Source organism: Corapipo altera, unplaced genomic scaffold, assembly GCF_003945725.1.
Source record: "Corapipo altera isolate COAL_440 unplaced genomic scaffold, ASM394572v1 354, whole genome shotgun sequence".
NCBI lineage: Eukaryota > Metazoa > Chordata > Aves > Passeriformes > Pipridae > Corapipo > Corapipo altera.
In genome coordinates this window covers 440,250-463,109 of record NW_020885020.1, presented here as the reverse complement: position 1 = coordinate 463,109, position 22,860 = coordinate 440,250, and the positions used below count along the sequence as shown (strand labels likewise).

General features: G+C 50.0%; 1 protein-coding gene across 5 annotated transcripts in view; it reads right to left on the bottom strand.

Moving 5' to 3' along the window:
• The window catches only part of HDAC4 (histone deacetylase 4), a 194,080-nt gene that overhangs the window by 83,026 nt on the left and 88,194 nt on the right, over window positions 1-22,860 (bottom strand). For all 5 annotated transcript variants that reach the window (XM_027667821.1, XM_027667822.1, XM_027667819.1 and 2 more), the window contains one exon: window positions 6,205-6,449. In XM_027667821.1, the coding sequence (XP_027523622.1) occupies window positions 6,205-6,449 (245 nt within the window). The remainder of the gene's footprint in view (window positions 1-6,204; window positions 6,450-22,860) is intronic.

Here is a 22,860-nt window from a genome sequence, read left to right as displayed (position 1 = left end):
TCCATTTGCAGGATCCAGCACATTCAGTTCCTTCTCCCATTTTCCCCTTTAAAGGTGAGGAAAACTCCTTTGTGTTTGCCTCTGCTGGGCTTTCCATGGTTCTTACGGGGGGGAGGGAGTCAGGAGCAGGGAACACCCATCCCATCATAGATGGCAACAAGTAAATCAAAGAACTGGATTTAAATCATTCCCTGGAAGCCAAAGAACCATAGAAATTCCTTAAAGGAGGAGCCCCAGATGTTTAATGCTAAATAAGAGATCCAACCTCAGTCCTTGGAGGAGCAGTTACGTCCCCTGGGAACTGCTTTGGGGTTCAGGGAGCAGAACAGTTGGAACGGGAATGTTCTGCTAAAAACAGCAGGATCCACTTGGGGATTTCCTCACTCCTGCCCTGAATCTCTGTGTGTTCTCTAACAATTATCAGTTCAAAAATCAGATAAAACTGGAGTTGAATATTCAGGTGTGGGAACTGCAAAATGTCCCTTCTGCTGCTGTTTACTTTGAAATTTCAAACTGAATTGCCCCACACAGGTATTACTCCAGAAAAATAGGGAAAATTCTGCTCCCTCCAGCCAAGAAAATGTGAAGACACCCAAAGGAAACCTTGCTTTTCCCGATTTTCAGTAGGTCTGTAAGGACCAGTGCAGACCAACTTCCCTGGCTGAGCACTCCAGCTCCACCAACAGTGGTTGGATGGGAGGAAGATGCCTGAATTATCCCAGGGCTTCTTCAGCCAAAGGTGTGCAAGCTGCTCCATGGATTTGTTGACAAAACCCACCCCTCTCCGTGCAGATTTATCCTTGGAAAAGTTCCGGACTCTGAAGCTGAGGGAAGTCCCCACCCGGCCCCTTCAAAGAGAGCAAACTGGTCTTCCCAAAGCTTTCCCCAGGGTTACTTCCATCAGACGTGGAGTTTTGCAGGATCCAGGTCTAAGTCTTGGAGTGGGCTCTGTGCACCAGGAAAAGGTCACTGAGGGGGAACAGAAGCCTCTGGAAACAGCGGGAGAGCGTTTGAGCGCACTGAAGTCGTAACGAGGCACAAAATGTTCAGTCTGGTTTTTTACCACTGGCTGTACCCAGCTGCAGCTTCCTAAGATGAATAATTCTGTCATCTCGGAATCCAGACAGAGGAGGACACCTGGTATCTCCAGGCTTTTTAAGTTCCTCCAGAAAACGGCGCAGGCTGTGAGGAACAGGCGCCCCATGGAAGAGCGGCACCAAAATGAGCAGAGAGAGTCCCACAGAGGGAGCAGACACAGCCAGGAACGGGAGCTGAGACCCACAGAGGGAGCAGACACAGCCAGGAACGGGAGCTGGGACCCACAGAGGGAGCAGACACAGCCAGGAATGGGAGTTGGGACCCACAGAGGGAGCAGACACAGCCAGGAACGGGAGCTGGGACCCACAGAGGGAGCAGACACAGCCAGGAACGGGAGCTGGGACCCACAGAGGGAGCAGACATAGCCAGGAATAGGAGCTGGGATATGGGAGAGTGAGAGGTAAGTTTGCCCTTCCAGAGTCCAAGGGAAGCAGATGCTTTGCAGGAATCAAGGTGTCCCTGGCCTGGGGACACGGGGAAGGTGAACCCAGCACAGCTCCAAGGGATCAGCAGATGACACCAAGCCCCTCAGCAGGACTGGAACATGCCCATTTTTTCCTGTTGAGTGGGAATGAACATGGAGAGGCCCCAAAGAGAAGTTCTATGCACCGTCAGGGCTACACCAACAGCAACTAAAAGATGATGTGACTTGGGCCCAATGAGCTGTCACAGAATCATGGAATGGGTTGGAAAGGACCCTAAAGTTCATCCCATTCCACCCCTTGCCACAGGCAGGGACACCTTCCGTTAGCCCAGGTTGTTCCAAGCCCTGTCCAACCTGGCCTTGGACACCTCCAGGAATATCCTGCAGGCCATTCCAAGGGCAGGTGGCTCCACATGGAAGCAAAGAGCAGTTTCTCCCTTCAGGATCCACATGACAACTGTCAAGTTGAGACACCTTTGGGGAAAAAATTTCATTTCTTTACAGCGCAGCAAAAGTTGACGGAAGATTCCCTGAAAGACTTTTACCCTCTGGAACCAAAGGAATGGCCAGAGCTTCACCTCTGAACAAGAGGCAAACACCTCTGATGTGTTACCACCCTCACTCCAAGCAGGAAATCACTGTGTCCATGGAAAGAGAACAATTCCAGGATCGCTTCAGACCGAACATCCTTACAAAGCTCCTTTCCCTCTTGCTGCTTCCACGCAAACTTCCATGGGAAAACTCCCTCTCTGCTGAGGTAAATAACACCTTTTCTCAGATGACAGGAAAACTGGGAGTAGGATTGCATGTCTCCAGGTCAGGATTGCAGGCCCAGAGGCTCAGTAGGGCTGTCCCACCACCGCCAGGCCACTCTGGTGTGTCCCACGTGTGCTCCTGCCCGTGTGCGTCAGCAGCCCGGAGGAGTTTCCGGGTGTAGCCATAAAACAGCCAGAGTTGGGAAGAGCCCTGCTCCAGGCTGGGACAGAGCACACGAACCACACTCCCCACGACGTCCTTCCCTTCTCCACTGAGCTCACACCACCTCAGGAGCCTCTGGCCCTGCCAAGGCACCGATCCTGCCCCGCTCCCATCATCCCCCTCCAGCCCCTTGACCAGAAGGCAAACGGAAAAGCTTTCAGTAACTTCCAGCTGATCTTGGCTGGGAATGAGTGACTCAGAAAGGAAAAAATTCCCTGCCATCCCTTCACAACCAAAGGTCAGGCAAAGCTCACAGGGGGACCTGCGGAGAGGCTTTCCACGGCCTTATTCCAGGCTCCCGATTCCGCCCTTGGGTTTGTTCGGGAAGGCAGATTGCAAGGCCATAAATATTGTCACACATCTGCTGAGGCACGTTGGGATGGAAAATTCATCTTGGGAAGTGGCTACAGGAGAGAGGAACCTCTGCCCCCAGTGCTGCCCGGCTCTGGCGGCCTCTCCGGCGCCGCGCTCCGATGTCGAGCCTCGGGAATCTGCAAAGCTGAGCTGGAGCTGTGAGACACCTTCCCTGCTCTGGATGGTGGGAAGCCTTCCAAAGGCTCAGCTTATTTTCCCTAAACACGTCAAGGTTTTCACAGGATCAACACAGGACCACAGAAGGGTTGTGGTTTAAGGCTGGAAGGGACTTTGAAGCCCTTCTTGTTCCAACACAGGCAGGGACACCTTCCACTAGCCCAGGCTGCTCCAAGCCCCATCCCACCTCACAGCAAAGAACTTCTTCCCAACATCCAATGGAAACCTGCTCTTTCTCAGTTTAAAGCCATTCCCCCTTGTCCCAGCTCTCCACGCCCACGTTTTCTCACCATGCAATGAGCCCACTGGCCATTGTAGAGCCCTTCCACAAATATTTTTTCCCTCACAGCCTGGCCCTCTCCAAACTGCAGCACCTGGGAGAATTTGGCCCCTCTGTGCGAAGGCCAGAACACAACGTCTGTAAGAGCAAGGACTGGGACAGCCCAGGGAAGGGATCACATGCTCAGGCCATCATCCCACCAGCTTCTCCTCCTCATGGCCAGATGATTATGGAATCCAACCAAGTTCTGGGAAATGCCAGAATTTCAGCTCTTAATAGGAAAAAGTTATCTACTGGAATAGAAAAACAAGCAAGGCATGCCAGCACTTTCCAAGCCAAATTTCACTTACTTGAGAAGATTTTAAGACATTTCTTATGCTCAGGCTTTGTCTGGGGGGTGGGAAGCAGAGATGCCCCCCCTTCCTCCCACTGAATCCAACCAGTTCCTCTCTTTCCACCAACATCAGGGCAATAAAAGGAATAAAACAACCCCAAACCACAATTCCTTCTGAATGGAAGACACTGAAGACTCGGAGCTCCCCAAGAGCTCTGCATCTTCATTCAGGACTATTGCTATCCCAAATTCCACAGCTCAAGCCCCAGTGCTTCACTTACAGAGGATAAAATGGGGTTTATTTGCTTTAATATCCCCCCTGCTTCCTTCCTGAGCCCTAAAGGAGCTGGACAGCTCAAAGTCCAAATAAAAAGCTATATACTGTAGTTCTCTGGACAAAATCATCCCTTCCCTGCACCTACACCCACTGGAACGAACATAGGTGCCAGTTTCTGAGATCTAAAATTCATCTCAGTGTGGGTAGACTTACGGATCCAAAGGCAAGAGGGATGTTTTCCCAAGGAAGATGCATCACAGGAACACTTGGTGTCGGGTTTGGGGGTTCTTTTCTTTGTGAGGCGTCACAGGGTTTATTTCAATAACGTGCTGCTCGATTTTTAAGGCAATTCCAGTCACACCAAACCACTGCAGATCACTTTGCAGGCCATCCTTTAGTCCAGGCTTAAATCATCCCTATTTGAAGTTTCTCATCCAGCCAAGCATCCGCATGAGAGGAAGAAATACATTACCTCATGGCCTGCATCAAAATGTGGTTCCTCAAAATCACATCCCAGGTCCTTCGTTTGACCTGAATCAAAGCTTTCACATAAGTGAGAGCAAATATGTTCCCATCACCAGTGCTTTCAGCTTCTCCATGAACTGGGAACGAGCCTTTCTTATTTTTAAAAGATAAATCATGAAAGGCACAAGGAATTGCAAGGAAATAATGGAAATATTTGTCCCAGAAGTTCCCTAATCCTTTCCCCTCGAGTGCACCGTGTGATCCACGGAGCAGGAATGGTGCATGGACAACTGTGCACACAGAAAAAAGGGTGGACACAGAATAATTCTATTATTATGCTATTCTATTATTATATGTGTGTGTACACCCAGATACACATACTATGCCTCTAGGAGTGTATCTATAAACGTATTTACACCCAAGCACCTCTGTCCTGACAAGGACCCACTAAGGACAGGGTTTGCTCTTAATCAAACCTCAGACAGGAGCAGCTCTTACAAACCCAAACTCTCTGCCCTGAAAAGTCTGTAAATAACACCCCATTAACTTTTAATCCCACCTTCCCCAATCTGACATGCATTTTGTATTGAAATGCAAGTTACATAAGGTTGAATCGAGGCTGCTTTTTAATATTACATTAAGGCTATTTACCATGTGCAGCACTAATCCCCCTTTGCAGGAGGAGCCTATTAGCAATTCCAAAAGCTCCCGTTGCCATAGCAATGGGCCAGCACTGGGAAATATTTATATAATGTCTAATGTTTGCACTGTGCAACAGCCATCTTCCAAACTGGACTTCCAGCTGATCCTGGGCCTGTTCCCTCCCTGTCCCACACAGGGCAAAGCCTAATTCTGGAAAACCTGGGAGTGTGCAGAGCTACCTGCACCCACTGCCCCTGCATTCCCTGTTCCTGCAGGGAATGAGGGCCAGGCATTTGGGCTGCACCTTGTGCTGATGCCAAACATCCAATGAGCAGTTTAGAGAATCATGGAGTATCCAGAGTGGAAAGGGACCCACAAGGATCACCAGTCCAGCTCCTGGTCCTGCCCAGGATACCCCAACAATCCCACCCTGTCCCTGAGGGTGTTGTCCAAACCCTCCTGGAGCTCTGGCAGCCTTGGGGCCATGACCAAATCCTGGGGAGCCTGTTCAGTGCCAACCACCCTCTGGGGGAAGAACCTTTTTGTGAGATCCACCAAAACCTCCCCTGACACAGCTCCCTGAGGTCCTGTCACTGTCCCCACAGAGATCAGTGTCTCTTTATGTGCCACTCTGCTCCCAAATATGTGACAACAGTAACAGGGAACCTCCTGGTGGGTTGAATTGTACCGGAACTTCCCGGTTGGTGCATTTTTAACGCTGGAGCAGCAGGAGCAGCTGAGGGAGCTGGGGGGGTTCAGCCTGGAGAAAAGGAGGCTCAGGGGGGACCTTCTGGCTCTGCAACTCCCTGACAGGAGGGGGGAGCTGGGGGGGGAAATTCGGGCTCTACTCCCAGGGAACAAGGGATGGGAGGAGAGGAAACGGCCTCCAGCTGTGCCAGGGGGGTTTAAATTGGATATTAGGGAAAATGTTTTCACAGAAAGGGTGGTCAGGCCCTGGCACAGCTGCCCAGGGCAGTGGCGGAGTCCCCATCCCTGGAGATGTTCCACATCCATGTAGACGTGGTCCATGGGGAGAGGGTTCAGTGTGGAACTGGTAGTGCTGTGGGAATGGTCAGACCAGACGACCATGGAGCTTGTCAAACTGCCACAGAGCTATTTTCCAACCTTCCCGATTCCAGGATTCCACGATCCCGAGGCAGGCGCCCGTCACTTACTTTGATGTGCTCGTGCAGCTGGGCCTCGTGCTGCCGGGAGAGCTGCTCGTGCTGCCGCTGGAACTCCGCGATCAGGATCTGCCTCTGGATCTGCTGCTTCTGCTTCAGCGCCAGCAGCTCCTGCTGCAGCTGCTGCTCCCGCAGCGTGGGCTCCGTCACCGGCATGGAGAACTGGTGGTCCAGGCGCAGATCCATCGGCACTGAACTCGGGGCAACTTGCAAGGGCAGTGCTGTGGTCACATCAACTACAACACAAGAGGAGAGGTGAGTGTACGCCACGTTCCCACAGGGATCTAATTCCCATGCTGCGTCCAGAACCTTGGACTGAGTCAAGAGCAGCACCGTTAAACTCTGGCAACAAAGCACTGAAGGAATTTAGGGATCAAGAAGTTTTCCTCCAGCCACCGCCTCCTATAAACACATGTTTGCTAAAAGCGAAGGGTTTCAACACGTGGGTGACCCTTCCTGCTCATCACTCCCTCCTGCTCATCCAGCATCACCTGAAACAGGGAGGATTAAGGTTAACCTAAGACTTCCCAGACAGGATTCATCCTGACTGATGGCGGATGAGGGGATGGAACACGAGGCTCTCACTTCATGAAACTTCTGCAGAACCCCCTGTGTGCTGGGTCAGAAACCCCAGCCAGGCCTGGCTTGGGGAGCATCTCAAACACCATCCAGTGCCACCCCCTGCCATGAGCAGGGACACCTTCCGTGATCCCTGGTTGCTCCAACCTGGCCTTGGACACTTCCAGGGATCCAGGGGCAGCCACAGCTTCTCTGGGAATTCCATCCCAGACCCTCCCCACCCTCACAGCAAAGAACTCCTTCCCAATATCCCATCTATCCCTGCCCTCTGGCACTGGGAAGACATTCCCTGTGTCTTCTCCCTCCATCCCTTGTCCCCAGTCCCTCTCCAGCTCTCCTGGAGCCCCTTTAGGCCCTGGAAGGGGCTCTCAGCTCTTCCTGGACCCTTCTCTTCTCCAGGTGAACATCCCCAGCTCTCCCAGCCTGGCTCCAGAGCAGAGGGGCTCCAGCCCTGGGAGCAGCTCCAGGGCCTCCTCTGGACTTGCTCCAGCAGCTCCACGTCCTTCCTGAAGGCAGCACTGCAGGAGGATCTCCCCAAAGGGCAGCAACAGACACCTCTGACAACCACCCTTGCAGTGACCAAAGTCAGCTGGTTTCTGTTTAAAACAAATATTACTGTGATGCCATGAATGACTAAAAACTTTCTGAATTCCCCCCAGATGACAGTCCTGCATTTCCCAGGATTCCCATTTGCCACATTTCCTGCTTCTCTCCCCGGGGCAATCCCTCAATGACTGCTGAGGGCTCCCAGTGAACAGCAGCTGCAGGAGAACAGCGGCCCATCCTTCAAAAACATGGAGCTCCAACAAAACTAGAAAAAAAAAAAAAGGTGGTTTTTTTTTCATCCCCTCAGTCAGGACACCAGTCCTATCAATCCCAGGGAAGGAGTTTTAACAGGGTTTTTCCCAAATGCTACCATGGAGGAGGGCTCCAGGGGCACAGTCTGAGTGCCAGAGCTGAGTGTTCCCTCTCCCCGCTCCTGGTTTGTGCCAGGCAGGAGGAGGAGGAGGAGACTTTCTTTTTTTGTTGGAAACATTTTCTGCAAAAGGTCACATTACTGGAACTGTTGCTATTTTTCAACCCACAAGCTCTCCCCTCCACTTCCCTATTGTTTTCCTTCCTGTGCCCTTTTCCCTGCTCCCCTCTCTGCCCCGCAGGGCAGGGGCAGAGCTGGGATTCCTTCCTCAGTTCACTGAACCACAGGGATTCTGGGGAGAGCACCTGGAGAGAACCACTCAAACTCACCTCAACAGCACGTCTGAGGTCTCTGTGGAGACTTCAGAGCCCCTTCCAGTGCCCAAAGAGGCTCCAGGAGAGCTGGAGACGGACTGGGGACAAGGGATGGAGAGACAGGACAAAGGGGAATGGCTTCCTACTGCCAGAGGGTAGGGTTAGATGGGATACTGGGAAGGAATTCCTGGCTGGGAGGGTGGGGAGACCCTGGCACAGGTTGCCCAGAGAAGCTGTGGCTGCCCCATCCCTGAAGTGTCCAAGGCCAGGCTGGAGCAACCTGGTCCAGTGGAAGGTGTCCCTGCCCATGGCAGGGGATGGGATGGAATGGGCTTTAAGGTCCCTTCCAACCCAAACCATTCTGGGATTCTGTGTGTTCCTGAGCCCTCCTTGGGAACGCCCAGAGCTTTCCTCGTGGTTGGCACCATGGTCAGCCCCTTCTCATTCCTGCCCACGGAGCACCCCTATGGAAAGCACCCAGGAAAAACACTCCATCCCTTTTCCCTGCACTTGAGTGGGACCTGACAGTTCCAAACCAACCCCGCAGAGCCACCTCATTCCATGGGCTGTCACTTCCAGAGCTTCTCCTCCGAGAACAGGCACTTCCCATTAGATCCAGGTTTGCCAGAGCAACAAAGGGATGTTCTGGACTCCTCCAGTCTGCCATCCCTGTCCCAGCCCTACATCCATATGGCACCTGTCCCAGCAGCAGAGGGACTGAGGGATACACACTGTGTCCTGGGAAAGGAAGAGGGGCAAGTTTCCACCAAAAATCCCACTACTATGTTGGATGTATAAGGAAAATGGGGAGACAGATGGGATCCAGGGGGAAATGATGTCCAGGCAAGTGCTGGATAAAGACACCAGTGCAAAGCTCTCCTATCACTGCCCGTCTCCCAAATTTACAAGCAAATACCCCAGAGCTCCAAAACTCCCTGAATATCATCCTGAGTGTTGATTTAATGCAGCTTTATACCCTCCAAGGCTCTGGGAGAGCTCCAAACAGTGAATCCTACAGGATCCAACCCAGGGAGTCAGTACACCAAACAGCTGATTCCCCTGGGAATCACAAGACTTTTAAATGCATTGACCATTCCTCTGTCCAGCTGAAGATTCCTGAGGCCTGGACACAACCTCTCCCACCTTTTATCCACCTGGACTAAGGGGCAGTGTTGCTGACACAGAGGGAGCAGCCACCTGCTCCCGCTCTCCACAGAAATCTGCTCCTCTCCAGTGCAGCTCCTGGAATTTGTCAACACTGTTTATGCCAAACACAGTTTTCCTGGAAATCCACCTGTGTTTTCCTACCTGCACCTTTATAATCCAAACACTGTGTTTCCTAAAAGCTGAAAATGCATTTTCAACAACACAGAATCCCAGGATGGTTTGGGTTGGGAAGGACCTTAAAGCCCATCCAGTTCCACCCCCTGCCATGGGCAGGGACACCTTCCACTAGCCCAGCTTGCTCCAGCCTGACCTTGGACACTTCCAGGGATCCAGGGGCAGCCACAGCTTCTCTGGGAATTCCATCCCAGACCCTCTCCACCCTCACAGCAACAATTCCTTCCCAATATCGCATCTCTCCCTGCCCTCTGGCAGTGGGAAGCCACTCCCTCTTGTCCTGTCCCTCCATTCCTTGTTCCCAGTCCCTCTCCAGCTCTCCTGGAGCCCCTTTAGGCCCTGGAAGGGGCTCAGCTCTCCCTGGAGCCTTCTCTTCTCCAGGTGAACATCCCCAGCTCTCCCGAGCACCTAAAACCAAATCCAGCAGAAGGAACATCCTTTGTGCCTTGGGATCAATTCCTCCTGCTTTATTCCCTAAAAAGAGCCTGAACTGCTCCACACTGGTCCTGAGAAAACTCCCCAAACCCCCCCCTTTCCCATCCAAAGGGACTCATTCCCCCCAAACTGTGGGCACAGGGTGCAGCTGCAGGGATGGTGACCACAATTCCCATTGAGAGCCTGGGCAGAGCTGCGTCATTCCCGACTTTTTACTATTCCAGGCTCAAAACAAGCCCCTGTTTGCACTGCCAGGAGCTCAGCCACGGAGCCCTCCCGACACAATCCAACCCCCTCTGCCCAATGGACACATCCCCAGGACAAAAAAACCCCTGTGTTCTAAGGAATATTTCATGGAAGACTCAAAAATTGCTTTTGTAGGTCCTGCCTTGGGAACACACTGAAACAATGGGATTCATGACGTGGGCAAAGGCATAAAGACCATATTCATGGAATGAGAAATGCCAACCCCATGAATTAGGAGACCAGATCATGATTATGAATAATAAACTATCTCATGAGCTCTCCCTGCCTTTTCCTTCCCTGTAGGAACAGAAGGAATTTCATGGTTTAATTTATTTTTTTCCACCCTTGGCATATAAGGAAATTTTTCCTCCCCCATTATTTTGATTCCATGGTCGTGTTACGATGGTTTTCATACCAAGTTAGAAACACTCTGCTGGTGTTTCTCTCCCCAGATAAATCAAACATGGCTCTACATCAAAGGCTGCCTGGGTGCTGTACCTTAATTAAGACCTAAAGCACCTCAGTCCCCATCGACTGCTGATGGAGATGGGAAATTTGACAGCTTGGCCAGAACACACACAGTGGGAAAATCCCAAATACAGTGAAATGGGGATAAACTGATCATCTCCAACCTGTGAGCGAGGCGCACATCTGACAAAAAGGGTTTAATCACGGAATCCTGGAATGGTTTGGGTTGGAAGGACCTTAAAGCTCATCCCATCCCACCCCCTGCCATGGGCAGGGACACCTTCCACTAGCCCAGGTTGCTCCAGCCTGGCCTTGGACACTTCCAGAGATGGAGCAGTGTCTGGGCAACCTGTGCCAGGGCCTTACCACCCTCCCAGGGAAGAGTTCCTTCCCAATATCCCGCCTATCCCTGCTCTCTGGCAGTGGGAAGCCATTCCTACTTGTCCTCTGCCTCCATCCCTTGTCCCAAGTCCCTCTCCAGCTCTGCTGGAGCCCCCTGGAAGGGGGTCTAATGTCTCCCTGGAGTCTTCCCTTTTCCAGCTGGACACTCCCAGCTCTCCCAGCCTGGCTCCAGAGGAGAAATTAAAAACATTTCCCATAAAGGCTGGAGATAAAGACGTTACCAGAGAACTCATATGGGGAGTTTCTTCCACGCTTCCACTTCTTCAAGAGTTCTGAGCCCTCTGGAAGGGATAAGGGGAAGGTGGAACTAAACCTCTGAATATACATTTCAATAGAATTAACAGGAATACCTGAATTTTCCTCCCCTTCTCTGATACAGCCTTTTCATGCCGGTCTTTAAAGGATGAAAATATAGGACTGAGTCCTCAAAACACACTAAAATGTAACAAAAAAATGAAACCAAAAATTCAGTATGAGCCAGACATGGGCTACTTCAGCTGAACATTTAAATGCCAATCTTTTTACTTTAACTTGAGCTGAATTTTAAAAATATTTAAAAATTACTTCAAAATTATTTCAAAATTTTACAAATATTCACAGAATGGTTTGGGTTGGAAGGGAGCTTAAGGACCATCTCATTCTACTCCCCCTGCCACGGGCAGGGACACCTCCACTAAACCTCAACCTGGATTTTTTAAAATCAAAATCTGTTTCCAAAATTATTTTTTTCCTTCTCTCTCTCTCTTTTTTTTTTTTTTTAATTGAAACTTAAGCAGCACAGAAAAACTGCCTCTCCCATTTAAAATCCAACCTCACTTTCAAAGGGAAAGAGCAGGAAACGCTTTCCCTGAGCCCTCCCTGCCTCTGGCACAGAGCAAGTCCCTCTGGACACGCACAGCTCCTTCCCAGCTCCTCTTCCCTCAGCAATTCCCTTTGGAACAGGGGGAGATCACACCAACTTCCCCAAACCTGCTGCAAAACCCTGGGGATGAGACTCTGCTCAAGGCTGGAGGAGGAAATCGCTCCCCTGGCAGCTCCAAGAGGATATAAAGGACAGACACACCAGGACATGCTCCCAAAATCCCAAGAAAAGAGCATTCCAGTTCCTACAGTAACTCTCCAGTGCCTGGTGCCTTCCCAAATCCCACCAGGGAGGGGACCCTCCCCAGCCAGGGCTTTCCACAATCCATGGATTCAGTTTCTCCCTCCAGGTTGAGGCTTTATTCCCAGCTAATGAGTTCCCTTTCCAATTCCTGGTGTTCCAGCCGTGCCCTCAGGCCACACTCTGCTAACAGAGCCTTGGAGCACCGACCAAAAATAAATCCAAAGCCAGAGGATGTGCTCAGGACCCCAAACCCTTGGATGTTTCATTGGAATCAGCCCCATCCCGCCCTGCTGGACCCCCCCAGCAGGATGTAGAGGAATGTCCATGGATCTCCCCCTCCAAGGATTATTTTCAGCTCTTTCAACCGTGGGCAGAAGCAAAAACCTCATGTGTTTATTCCCTGACTTTATTCCTGAGGGCTGTCCTTGGAGTCCAGCAACAGCCTGGGGTTTTTAAAAAATTCCCTATATTTTGAGAAACCTTTAAATAGCGAGTTGCTGCCACCAGGAATGATTTTGGCATGTTGGGAGTATGGAATTCAAAGTCACGGAACACCGTTCCTACAACCCATCACCTTCATTTTCCTTGGAATCAGCCTGGAAAAGGAGGCAAGCAGCTCCTGCTCGCTCCGAGCGCAGCCAAGGGAGCGTCTGAGGTGGTTTATTCTGGAAGGAGGATTCGTGCCAGTGGAGTGGCACTAAATTTTTGGGAATTAAACCAATCCCCCCGGCAGTGGGAGGCATTGAGATCCGGAATGTCGGCTGGGCAGCCCTGGGATCCTTTTCCAGAGGGGCTCCCACTTCCCAAAATGCCAAAACTCCCCGAAATACTGAGAGACAGTGAGATCAGAGCTATAAATAGCACCGAGCTACTGCAGGATCCGACTGCAGTGCCAGGAGAAAAGTAGGGATTTTGTGTGGAAAGCAGAACGAAGCTGCCGAGCTGGTTTTATCCACAGTGTGGGAGATGGCCCAAATATAAGGAGAAATTAATAGGGGAGAGGTAAAATCCCATATTCCCATCACTATTCAGCTCATTCCCTAGGCAGGACTGGACTAGAGGAACCCCCAAACTGGTCCAGGAGCAGGGGGTGGGAGCAGACCCCAGGACACCAATATTGCCTGTGGCACATCCCAAGCATCCCGTGGGGCAGGATGAAGGCACAGGCTCCTCCCTGGATCTGTGCCAGGGCAAACTGAGGGACCAGCCCAGAATCAGGGAATGCTCTGGGTTGGAAGGGACCTCACAGATCATCCACTTCTGGCTGGGACAAACAGTTTCTGCTCTACTGAATCCTTACCTTTACTACCCCATTTTCTAGGAGCAGATCCCAGGGAGGGCGTTTTGGGCTGGAATTACTCAACAGGCTTAAGCATCACAGCCCAGATAATCCAAAGGACAACGAGCTGGAGAAGTGGGAGCACGATTTGCCCCGGGAGGTGATTCCTCACTCCGGGGGCAGACAATTGGTCCATAAGGAAAACCAGGCTGCAGCAGCAGCGGAGCCATCCCTCAAAGGCAGGTCAGTCCCCGGGAATTCTTGGATAGCGTGGGTGACCTCAAAGACAGCCTGGATCCTTTGTGGGAGCACAAACAGCAGCTGAGGTTTCCTACGAGCTCCACACATGCTGCACTTCAGCAAGGGCTGGAGTCATTCCCCGCTCCCGGAATATTTCCCGCCCCATGAATGGGAACCAAAATGAATCATCCCCTCAGCCATGGAAACACGTCGTGAGGCGCCGCTCCGGAGGCAACAGATGGAGCTCGAAATGTCACTCACTCATTCATCACCGAGAAACTTTTTGCTGATTACTACCCAGACCTGAAGACATAATAAGATTCTGGATTTCTAAATCCGGCTTTTTTTGGAGCCTAATTCCTTCCCTGGAAAGATCTCATTAGCATGTATTAGAAACCTGCACACAGATCTTATTCCTGACGATAAGGAAGCCGAAACTCGAGGAGCAGAACTGTCTCCATCTTAAGATTTAAAGCATTAAAAAAATGACTCTTCACCGGAAGAAAAAGAAAACCCACCAAACCACCTCCACAAGAGAGAGAAACCAACCTTTTCCAGTGTTTTCACGAGAAACCAGAATGGTTTTGCTTGGAAAGGGATCTCGTTCCAACCTCTTTTGCCTCAGAGCAGGACATCAGAGTTTGGATAGACTTTCATGGATAAATATCTGGATCTTCCCTTCATGGAGTTCAAGGGCAGGAACAAACCCTCGATGGCACAGATGGCTCCCACAGAGATGTCTCCAAGAGATGACCCTGTGCAGGATTAGGGAAGCTCCAAAGGGAGACACTCCAGTTCCACCACCTCCTTTTCAACCATCATCCTGCTCTGTCTCCTTGTTTTCATCAGTGACATCTCGAACAAATGAGTGTCTTGGATGGTGCCAGAGCTTTTTTTGAAATTAAGGATAATGGAATCAAAAGAGCTGGTTTGGACTGTTTCTTACTTCAGACTTCACCCAACTGTGGGAAGTCTTTGCTTCCATGGTTTCCTTGCTTGCTGGGGGTAGGCAACCAAAACCCACAAGTTTCCATAGAAAAAAGCATCTAAATAAACAACAAACAGCAGAAAACCACAAAAATAAATGTATATCTCTTCTTAAAAGGCTCAGGGGGCCCAGAGAAGCTGTGGCTGCCCCATCCCTGCAAGTGTCCAAGGCCAGGTTGGAGCAACCCAGTCTAGTGGAAGGTGTCCCTGCCATGGAACTGGTTGAGCTTTAAGGTCCCTTCCAACCCAAACCAATCCGGGATTCTGGGATTCCTGGGAATGTAATTTCACCTGTCTCCTTGTTTCAAGCCTTATCCAGCAATTGAACCTCTTTGATCCATCGGGCCAGGGAACTCCCCACCTTCCCAGATCCCCAGGAGAAAGGGGCAGGCTGAAGGAAGCCCAGTTGCACTTCTGAAGAGCCAAACCCACGTGGATTTCCCACAGGCTTTGCTCTCACCTCACTCTGAACCTCCTCCAAGGGAAAATTATGCTTTAGAGGAGAGAATTAAATATGGGGGAGATGGAGCAGGAGCCAGAAAGTCTCATCCTGAGATTATACGTGGAAAACTCCCCATGAGGAAAAGGAAATCTACCTGGCTAGACAGGCAAAGGGGAGTTTGAGGGACTTTCCTCCTGGCCCTCTGGAGCCTCCAAAGGGCTCTCTCTGGAGCCTCCAAAGGGGTGACCTCTCCCTCAGCAAGAAGAAAATCCACAGCAGGAGTGGCAGGAGTTAAACAGTGGAATTCCAGGAGCCATCACATCTCCTGCTCGCTGGGATGCTCCAAGGAAGGATTGTTTTCCCATTATAGCTCCTGACAGACCCCAGCGGTGCCACTCCCGTAGCCAGAGGGATTCAGGGGCAGAGTGGGTAGGATGATGTGATGGGAGTTGAAGGGCAGGTGGGGACGGTGCCAGCTGGGAAACAGCCAGTTTGAGAGAGTGGGGGGGGAGAAAAGCAGTTATGGCCACAGGGAAATGCTGTTGGCTTCCCAAAGCCACGGAGAGGGAATGGGAGAGCAAAGGCACCTCTCTGCTGCTGAGAAGGAAGGCCAAAACCCAGTCCTTGTCCTCCTGCTTGGGAGGGAAGGGGATTGCTGTCATTAAAAGCAGGAGCACGAGCGTTGCCGGAGGTCTGTGCACCGTGAGGCAAAGAGGAGATAGATGGAACACACTCTGGGATCAGCAGCTGGTGATCCCGTGGGAATGGGAGCTCTCACAAACCGCTTAAGATCGAATGGACCAATTTATTTAGGAATTAGACCATGGGATGTTAATTCCTTAAGATCAAAGAATCCCAGAATGGGTTGTGTTGGAAGGGACAGGACACAGGGAATGGCTTCCCACTACCAGAGAGCAGGGTTAGATGAGATGTTGGGAAGGAATCCTTCCCTGGGAGGGTGGGGAGGCCCTGGCACAGGTTGCCCAGAGAAGCTGTGGCTGCCCCATCCCTGGAAGTGTCCAAGGCCAGCCTGGATGGGGCTTGGAGCAACCTGGGCTAGTGGAAGGTGTCCCTGCCCATGGTAAGGGGCGGAATGGGATGATTCGTAAGGTCCCTCCCATCCCAGACCATTCCAGGATTCCACAATTCTGTGAAATTTCCAACCCCTTTTAAACTTTTCCTCTTATGGAAAAACCAGTGCAGCAATAAACCCCTCTCTGAATAAACAGATTCTTTAAAAAGACCAACTTCATTTTGTTCCTACAAGCTTCTAGACTTAAAACTTCTAATTCCTTTCCTTAAAGGCTGTAGGTTTGGTGCTCACCCCCTGTGGCTGTTGAGCAGCTTCCCAGGCTCCCTGTTGAGCAGGATTTCAGGAGGCAAGGGAGGTCTGGGAATGCCATCCCTGCTCGCCCATCCTCGGACACCTGGTGGCAATTAAGAGGTCCCTGACGTTGAGAACAGCACATGAATTTAGCAAAACACTGCTCATAAAAGGTTAATCAAGCACTGAAAATCATCATCTCCCACAACCCCAAGGAAGAGCAATGACCACAGCGCTCCGGTGCCCCTCCAGGGCTCTGGAGAGAAAATGGAAACGGACGGTGTTCCCTTTTCCAAATGAGGGTGCAGGAATGGGGGTGAACACCCACATAAGCTCCCACTTCCCGTCTTATTCTCCTCATCAAACCTCTCTGTGACACCCATAACTCTCAAAACCCTTGGGTGCTTACCCAGAGAAAAGTAGGAAGTTGGACTGCAGCCTGATCCTTCCCCAGAAAGAAACAGGATGTGGAGAGAAGCCCGAAGGTGAGAGACATAAAATATCTATTTAAAGCTGGAGATCCTATATGGACCTAAAATAACCATGACTCATTTTTCAGAGCACTTGAAAAAGAGAAAATACTTGGGAAAGAAGCTGAAGAGGGTTCAGGGATTCAGCCAACCAAGGACACGGTGGACAAAAGGCTTTCAGAAGGTTGGAAGAAAGAGATATAAAGGACATCCAGACAACTGAGGAACAGCCACAGGAGGTGAGCTGAGGAAGAGGGCTTTTAAAAGCAAGTTTAAGAAGGCTCAATTGGATTCAGTAGTATCTGGAGACAAACAGAGGTGGAAATGGCTCATCCACTGCCTCCCTGAAACGCTGCACATGCTCATCATTGTCAAGGATGGAAATGGGACATTTGGTTCTTGCATTCAGGTCAACATTCCTGGGCAAAAACCTGCTTCAAGGAGGTATCCAAACACATAGATAATCCCTACCAAAATCTTCTTTAGATAGGATTCCTGTTGGACACCAATACACAGTTAATCTTCTCCATCAAACAAATCATGCTTTACATTAACTGTATTTTTAGGCCACTTTCATGAAGCCCTGTGTGATCTTTAGAGGTCTTTTCCAGCCTTAATGATTCCGTGATTCTGTTCTATGTAAGGATGGATCCATGAGGGCCTATTAACAAAACCCACTGTCTATACATTGAGAGAGTAGCACGTTATTTAGAAAGGAAGTTGTTGGATCATATTTTCAGAGGAAAATGATACAAACAACCCAAACCAGCACTGTTTGCCACAGACTAGGGTGTTCAGATCAACAGAGGCAGTTTTAGAGCACAACTTAATTTCCAGATAGAACAGAACTGGATAAACCCAACCAAACAAAGCTCCAAGGAAGAAGAAACAAGGGGTTGAAACGTGTTACAGTCAGTTTGATCACCAGTGTGTGTTTAGAAGATGCAAAATTCCTTTCTGACCTCACCCAAACTTTGACTCCCTTGTACGATCATCACTCTGTCAGAAATGCCATCTCGGTATTTTAGGTGACAGTACATTTGTTTGTACTGTACATTTCTGGGGAGAAAACTTGTGATATTTTGTAGGTCACTCGGTTTTACCATCTGCCTTGATTTGTGCTTAAGGAAAGTGTTGTTTCTGAAATCCCCGGTGTTGTACACAAATTTGAGGACATTGTAACCAGCAGCAGCTTGGTTTTGTGCCATCCCAATGGATCATCCCTGGTTAAGGGAAAAAGGTAACGTTGGAAGCTTGGGGATGGTCACTGCACATGGGAGCACCTTGGGAGATATCTGTCCACCACCAGCACCTCCTGAGGCAGGGAGTGACCTGCAGGAACCACTGCCAGAGCCATCCCTGGAGAGCCTCTCACAGGCACAGAATCATGGAATGGTTTGGGTTGCAAGGGATCTTAAAGCCCATCCAGTCCCACCCCCTGCCACGGGCAAGGGACACCTTCCACTAGCCCAGTGGAAGGTGTCTAAGCCCTGTCCAACCTGGCCTTGAACACTTCCAGGGATCCAGGGGCAGCCACAGCTTCTCTGGGCAACCTGTGCCAGGGCCTCCCCACCCTCACAGGAAAGAATTCCTTCCCAATATCCCATCTAACCCTGCCCTCTGGCACTGGGAAGCCATTCCCCCTCATCCTGTTCCTCCATGTCCTTGTCCAAAGTCCCTCTCCAGCCTTCTTGTAGGTAAATAGTTTGTCAATCCTCCAGAATGACTATAAAAAAATATGTAAAAAAATGTAAAGCGTATTAGTAAACTAAAACCAGGGTGGGAGAGGTCCTTCACTGCAAAGCTTCTCTTCTCCTTGCCAGCCCTTCTCAGATGCCTGAAGAGGCTTTACCAGCCACTCTGACAGCGACAAAATAAAGCACAACGACAACTCGCTGATCCTTGGGAAGGAAAACGTAAAATTATTCAGTAAGGTCTTGGAATTTTCTAGCGGATTTGTCCTTGTTTTGACCATAATCACACAAGTGATGCCAGCAGCAAACCCATCTGGCGCGTGTAAGACGAAATATCTGCTGCTCGGGAAGATCAACGTCTCAAAATTAGCATTTGCGTTAAGATCTGGTTTTGCAACGGCTTAAAGGACAAACGAGTTCGGCTGCACTTCAAACAGTTCAAAACTTCCAACTGTTCTACCCAGGATGTCTAAAGCTGTTTGTAGCTAAAGGAGAAAAGGAAGGGACTGAAAACCAGGAGTGACGCTCTTCATGGAATCAGGGAATGGTTTGGGTTGGAAGGACCTTAAAGCTCAAAGTCCTGCCTCCCACCGTGGGCAGGGACACCTTCCACTAGACCTGGGGGCTCCAAGCCCTGTCCAGTCCCATAGGCCACACAGGTCTTATGGGTCTCATAGGCCCTAGAGGCTCCATTGGCCCTGCTGTCCTCACAGGCCCTATAGGACCAATAGGCTCCATAGGCTTTACAGGCCCTACAGGACCAATAGGCCCCATAGGCCTCACAGGCCCTACAGGACCAATAGGCCCTGCTGTCCTCACAAGCCCTATAGGACCAATAGGCCTTACAGGCCTCACAGGCCTTATAGGACCAAGAGACCCCAGAGTCCTCATGGGCCCTATATCACCAATAGGCCCCACAGTCCTCAGAGGCCTTATAGGATCAATAGGCCCCATAGGCCTCACGGGTCCTACAGGACCAATAGGCCCCACAGGCCTCACAGCCTTAATGTAGCGCCCAGCTGCTGGAATTTTCTTTAGTAATCCACTTTGTGGGACACAAACAGCTCCCTAAGCAGAGCTCTTGGCCTGAGGAAGACAGAGAAGGTGACATTAGTGACACTTCAGCTCAACAGGGCTCCACTACAACCACACTGGTATTGATGGTGTTGAATCCATCAAGGAGGTGCCACTTTTAAGCCAGGTTTAACCTCCTAATTCCGTGCTGAAGTCAGAGACACCCTCAATACCTGCAGGCAGCTCTCTCTGCCCAGGGATGCACAGTTCAGTATTTTGGGTTTTAAGCAGTGTTTAGGTATAAATCAGCAGTTAATATTCAATTCCAAGGTGTAAATAACACCCTGCATTACGTAACAGTTCCTTAGAAGCTGAAATTTTCATCCCATGTAAGAACTTAACTTCATGAGATAAAGAGTAAAAGCGCATTTTAAACTACATAAAACTTAATATCCAACACACTCCAGGCCTGTCTGAAAACCCCCATTAAAGTGCTTTAAAAGGACTCGAATTTATCTCAATATTCTTACTCGTCTGTCACCCCACACACCTCATTTAGAAGTGATTTATTTATTTCTTGTACAACAGAATTCTGCTGTAGTTCCTGCACCAGCATCCTGACCAGCAGCAGTAACTTTGTTAGTACATGCAGCCAAATCTCTACATTGCAGCCCAAATTATTTAAAAATAATAATAAAGAAATAATAACATTAAATATTTTTTTTAAAAGCAACAAAGAAAGTGCACCTTGCTTAGCCTGGGAAAAGCAGTACAAAAAAGCTTGTGTTTGGCAAAAGTCTAAGAATATTTGAGGATATGAGTATTTACAAGCTTCAGGAATTTGATGGGGTTCACTGATGTACAAGTTGCCAAGGAAATGCATTTCCTGCTTCTCTACTGCAACGAGCCTTTTCCAACCCAGCAAACAGCAGCAGAGGTCCAAAACTGCCCCCTCTGTGCCAAAGAACATAATTTCTGCTGAAATTGGGCTCTTTTAAAGAGAAAACAGAGCTTGTCCAACAAATGCGGGGGGTTTGGAATACGAGTAAAGCACATTTTGGACCCAGAAAGTGTATAACTGGTATCTGTGAGGGAATGATTGGAAAGCTTGGGGTGGGGGAGTGTCTTTAATGAAGTTCTCCTGAACTCCCCCCTTCAGATTAGGGCAGAGGAGCAGCTTCATCTGCCTGGGCCTCCCTGAAATAAAGGGTAGGGTTAGATGGGATACTGGGAAGAAATCCTTCCCTGGGAGGGTGGGGAGGCCCTGGTACAGGTTGCCCAGAGAAGTTGTGGCTGCCCCATCCCTGGAAGCGTCCAAGGCCAGGCTGGACGGGGCTTGGAGCAACCCAGGATAACATAAGGTGTCCCTGCCCATGACAGGTGGTGGGACTGGATGGGCTTTAAGGTCCCTCCCAGCCCAAACCAACCTGGAATTCCATGATTCTTTGAGTGGCACTTGGGATGGGTGAGGTGGGAACGGTGCTCCAAGGCGATTCCTGGCACATGGAGTTTGAAGGCTCTGATAAACACCTTGAATGGAAAGCAACAGAGCTGAGACAGCTCCCAGGGCACAGAAGGAGTGGAGGAGGTGGCAACGCCACCTTTGTGCCCAACGCTGGCACATGAGGCAGCAAAGGGAACCTGGGCTCCCAGCTGAGCCAGAGAACCAAAGCACATCCTGAGCAGGAAGGGACCCACAAGGATCATCCAGTCCAACACCTGGCCCTGCACAGACACCCCAAGAATCCCACCACGTTCCTGAGAGTATTGTCCAAACATTCCCTTTGCTGCTCCCTTGTCTCCCTGGGAGCAGCAGGTCTGCAGAAGCAGGAGGTGGCAGGTCTGAGCAAGTCCATGATCTCCCTGCTGTTGATCAGTCCAGGAGGACATTCCACAGCTTCTCTACCATAAATACCATCTGATGATCTTTTTCACCCTGACTGCTGGGTCCCCACCACCAAGGCTTCAGGAGAGGACAGTTAAAGCAGAGTGGAGCAATCCATGTGTTCCCAAATGGAGATAAACTGCCACTTTTCCTGGTGGTTCCCCAAATTCCCTGTTCCACTGACCGAGGTGAAAAGACTCATTACGGACACCATGAGCGCTTGGTTGCACATAAAACCAGATGAAGTTTCTTGGCTGCTTATTCAGGACACCTGATCCTTGTGTCAACACAGCCAGGATCTTTCCTGCTCTGTTATTCCCAGCTCTTATCAGCATCAGGACACGGCCATATCACGTATCGCAGTGGCCGGAAAGCAATAGTCTGAACAGAAGTTAAACCTTGCCCTGTGCTGCCACTCGAGAAAGGAGACTCTAGAATTTCATTCTTTGCAATTTTAAGGATTATTTCATGCCAGTGCAGGGTCACCACGGTCCCCGAGGTGCCAAAAGGGATATTTTATCTGTTTAGTTATTCTCAGTACCATTAGGAAAGATATTGGCCGGGAGCCACGTAAATCCAGCCATTCCAAGGGCTCTGCCCACCACCAGGAATTTTGAGGCATCATCTCTGAAGGTCAGTGACTTGATAACCAACGGCCACCTGGAGCTCCACCCATCCAAAGTGGCATGTTGTGGTGGGTCAGAGCAGCCACAGCCATGCTCTTCCCATGAATCCAAGCACCTCCTGGGTTTTCCCCCAATGTCTGAGATATCCTTCCATGTGTTTATGGGCTAAAGCCAGAGTACTGCATTTCCCTTCCAGAGGGAACTCCCTCCCATGGACTCTTGTCCCCCACACTTGGTGAGGGAGGATGGTGAGGGAGCAGCAGCACCTGGAGCAAGAGAACGGAAGGAAACTCTTTTGGGGCTCTGCCACTCCAGTGGAGAATCCAGAGAATCATCTGTCCTGTGTGAAGTGGACAAGGTAAAGATGATTTTCCACCTTCCCCCAGGATATGTCTGCTCCAGCCCTGACTCAGTCCTCTTCCTCCAGCTTTTCCTTCTGCCTTCTCCAGTGTTATCTTTTCCCATGAGCCTTAAACTCCTGAGTCTTTATAGATTTTATCACAGACACAGCAAGGGATGGAGGACAGGGATCTGGATTTTGTTTAGTTCAAGCCACGCTAAATCCCTGGAACAAGGATTACACAAGTATAATACCAATATATATACAGATACATACATATGTATTATACATATAAGTATATACAAATCCCTGGGACAGGGATTTACACGTAACATGAAAGGAATTTTATTTTTTCTATCCATAAAAATGGGGGGGTATTTTTCTGATAATGTTCCACTTGTAGTTTGCCAGCAAAACTTTCAGTCAAAGGTTGGATTCGAGGATCTCGGAATTCTTTTCCAACCTTAATGATTCTATGCTTGCCACCAGGAAAAGCTCTTTGGACCCTCTAGACTATCAAAGGCAGGAAAAGGAGACAAG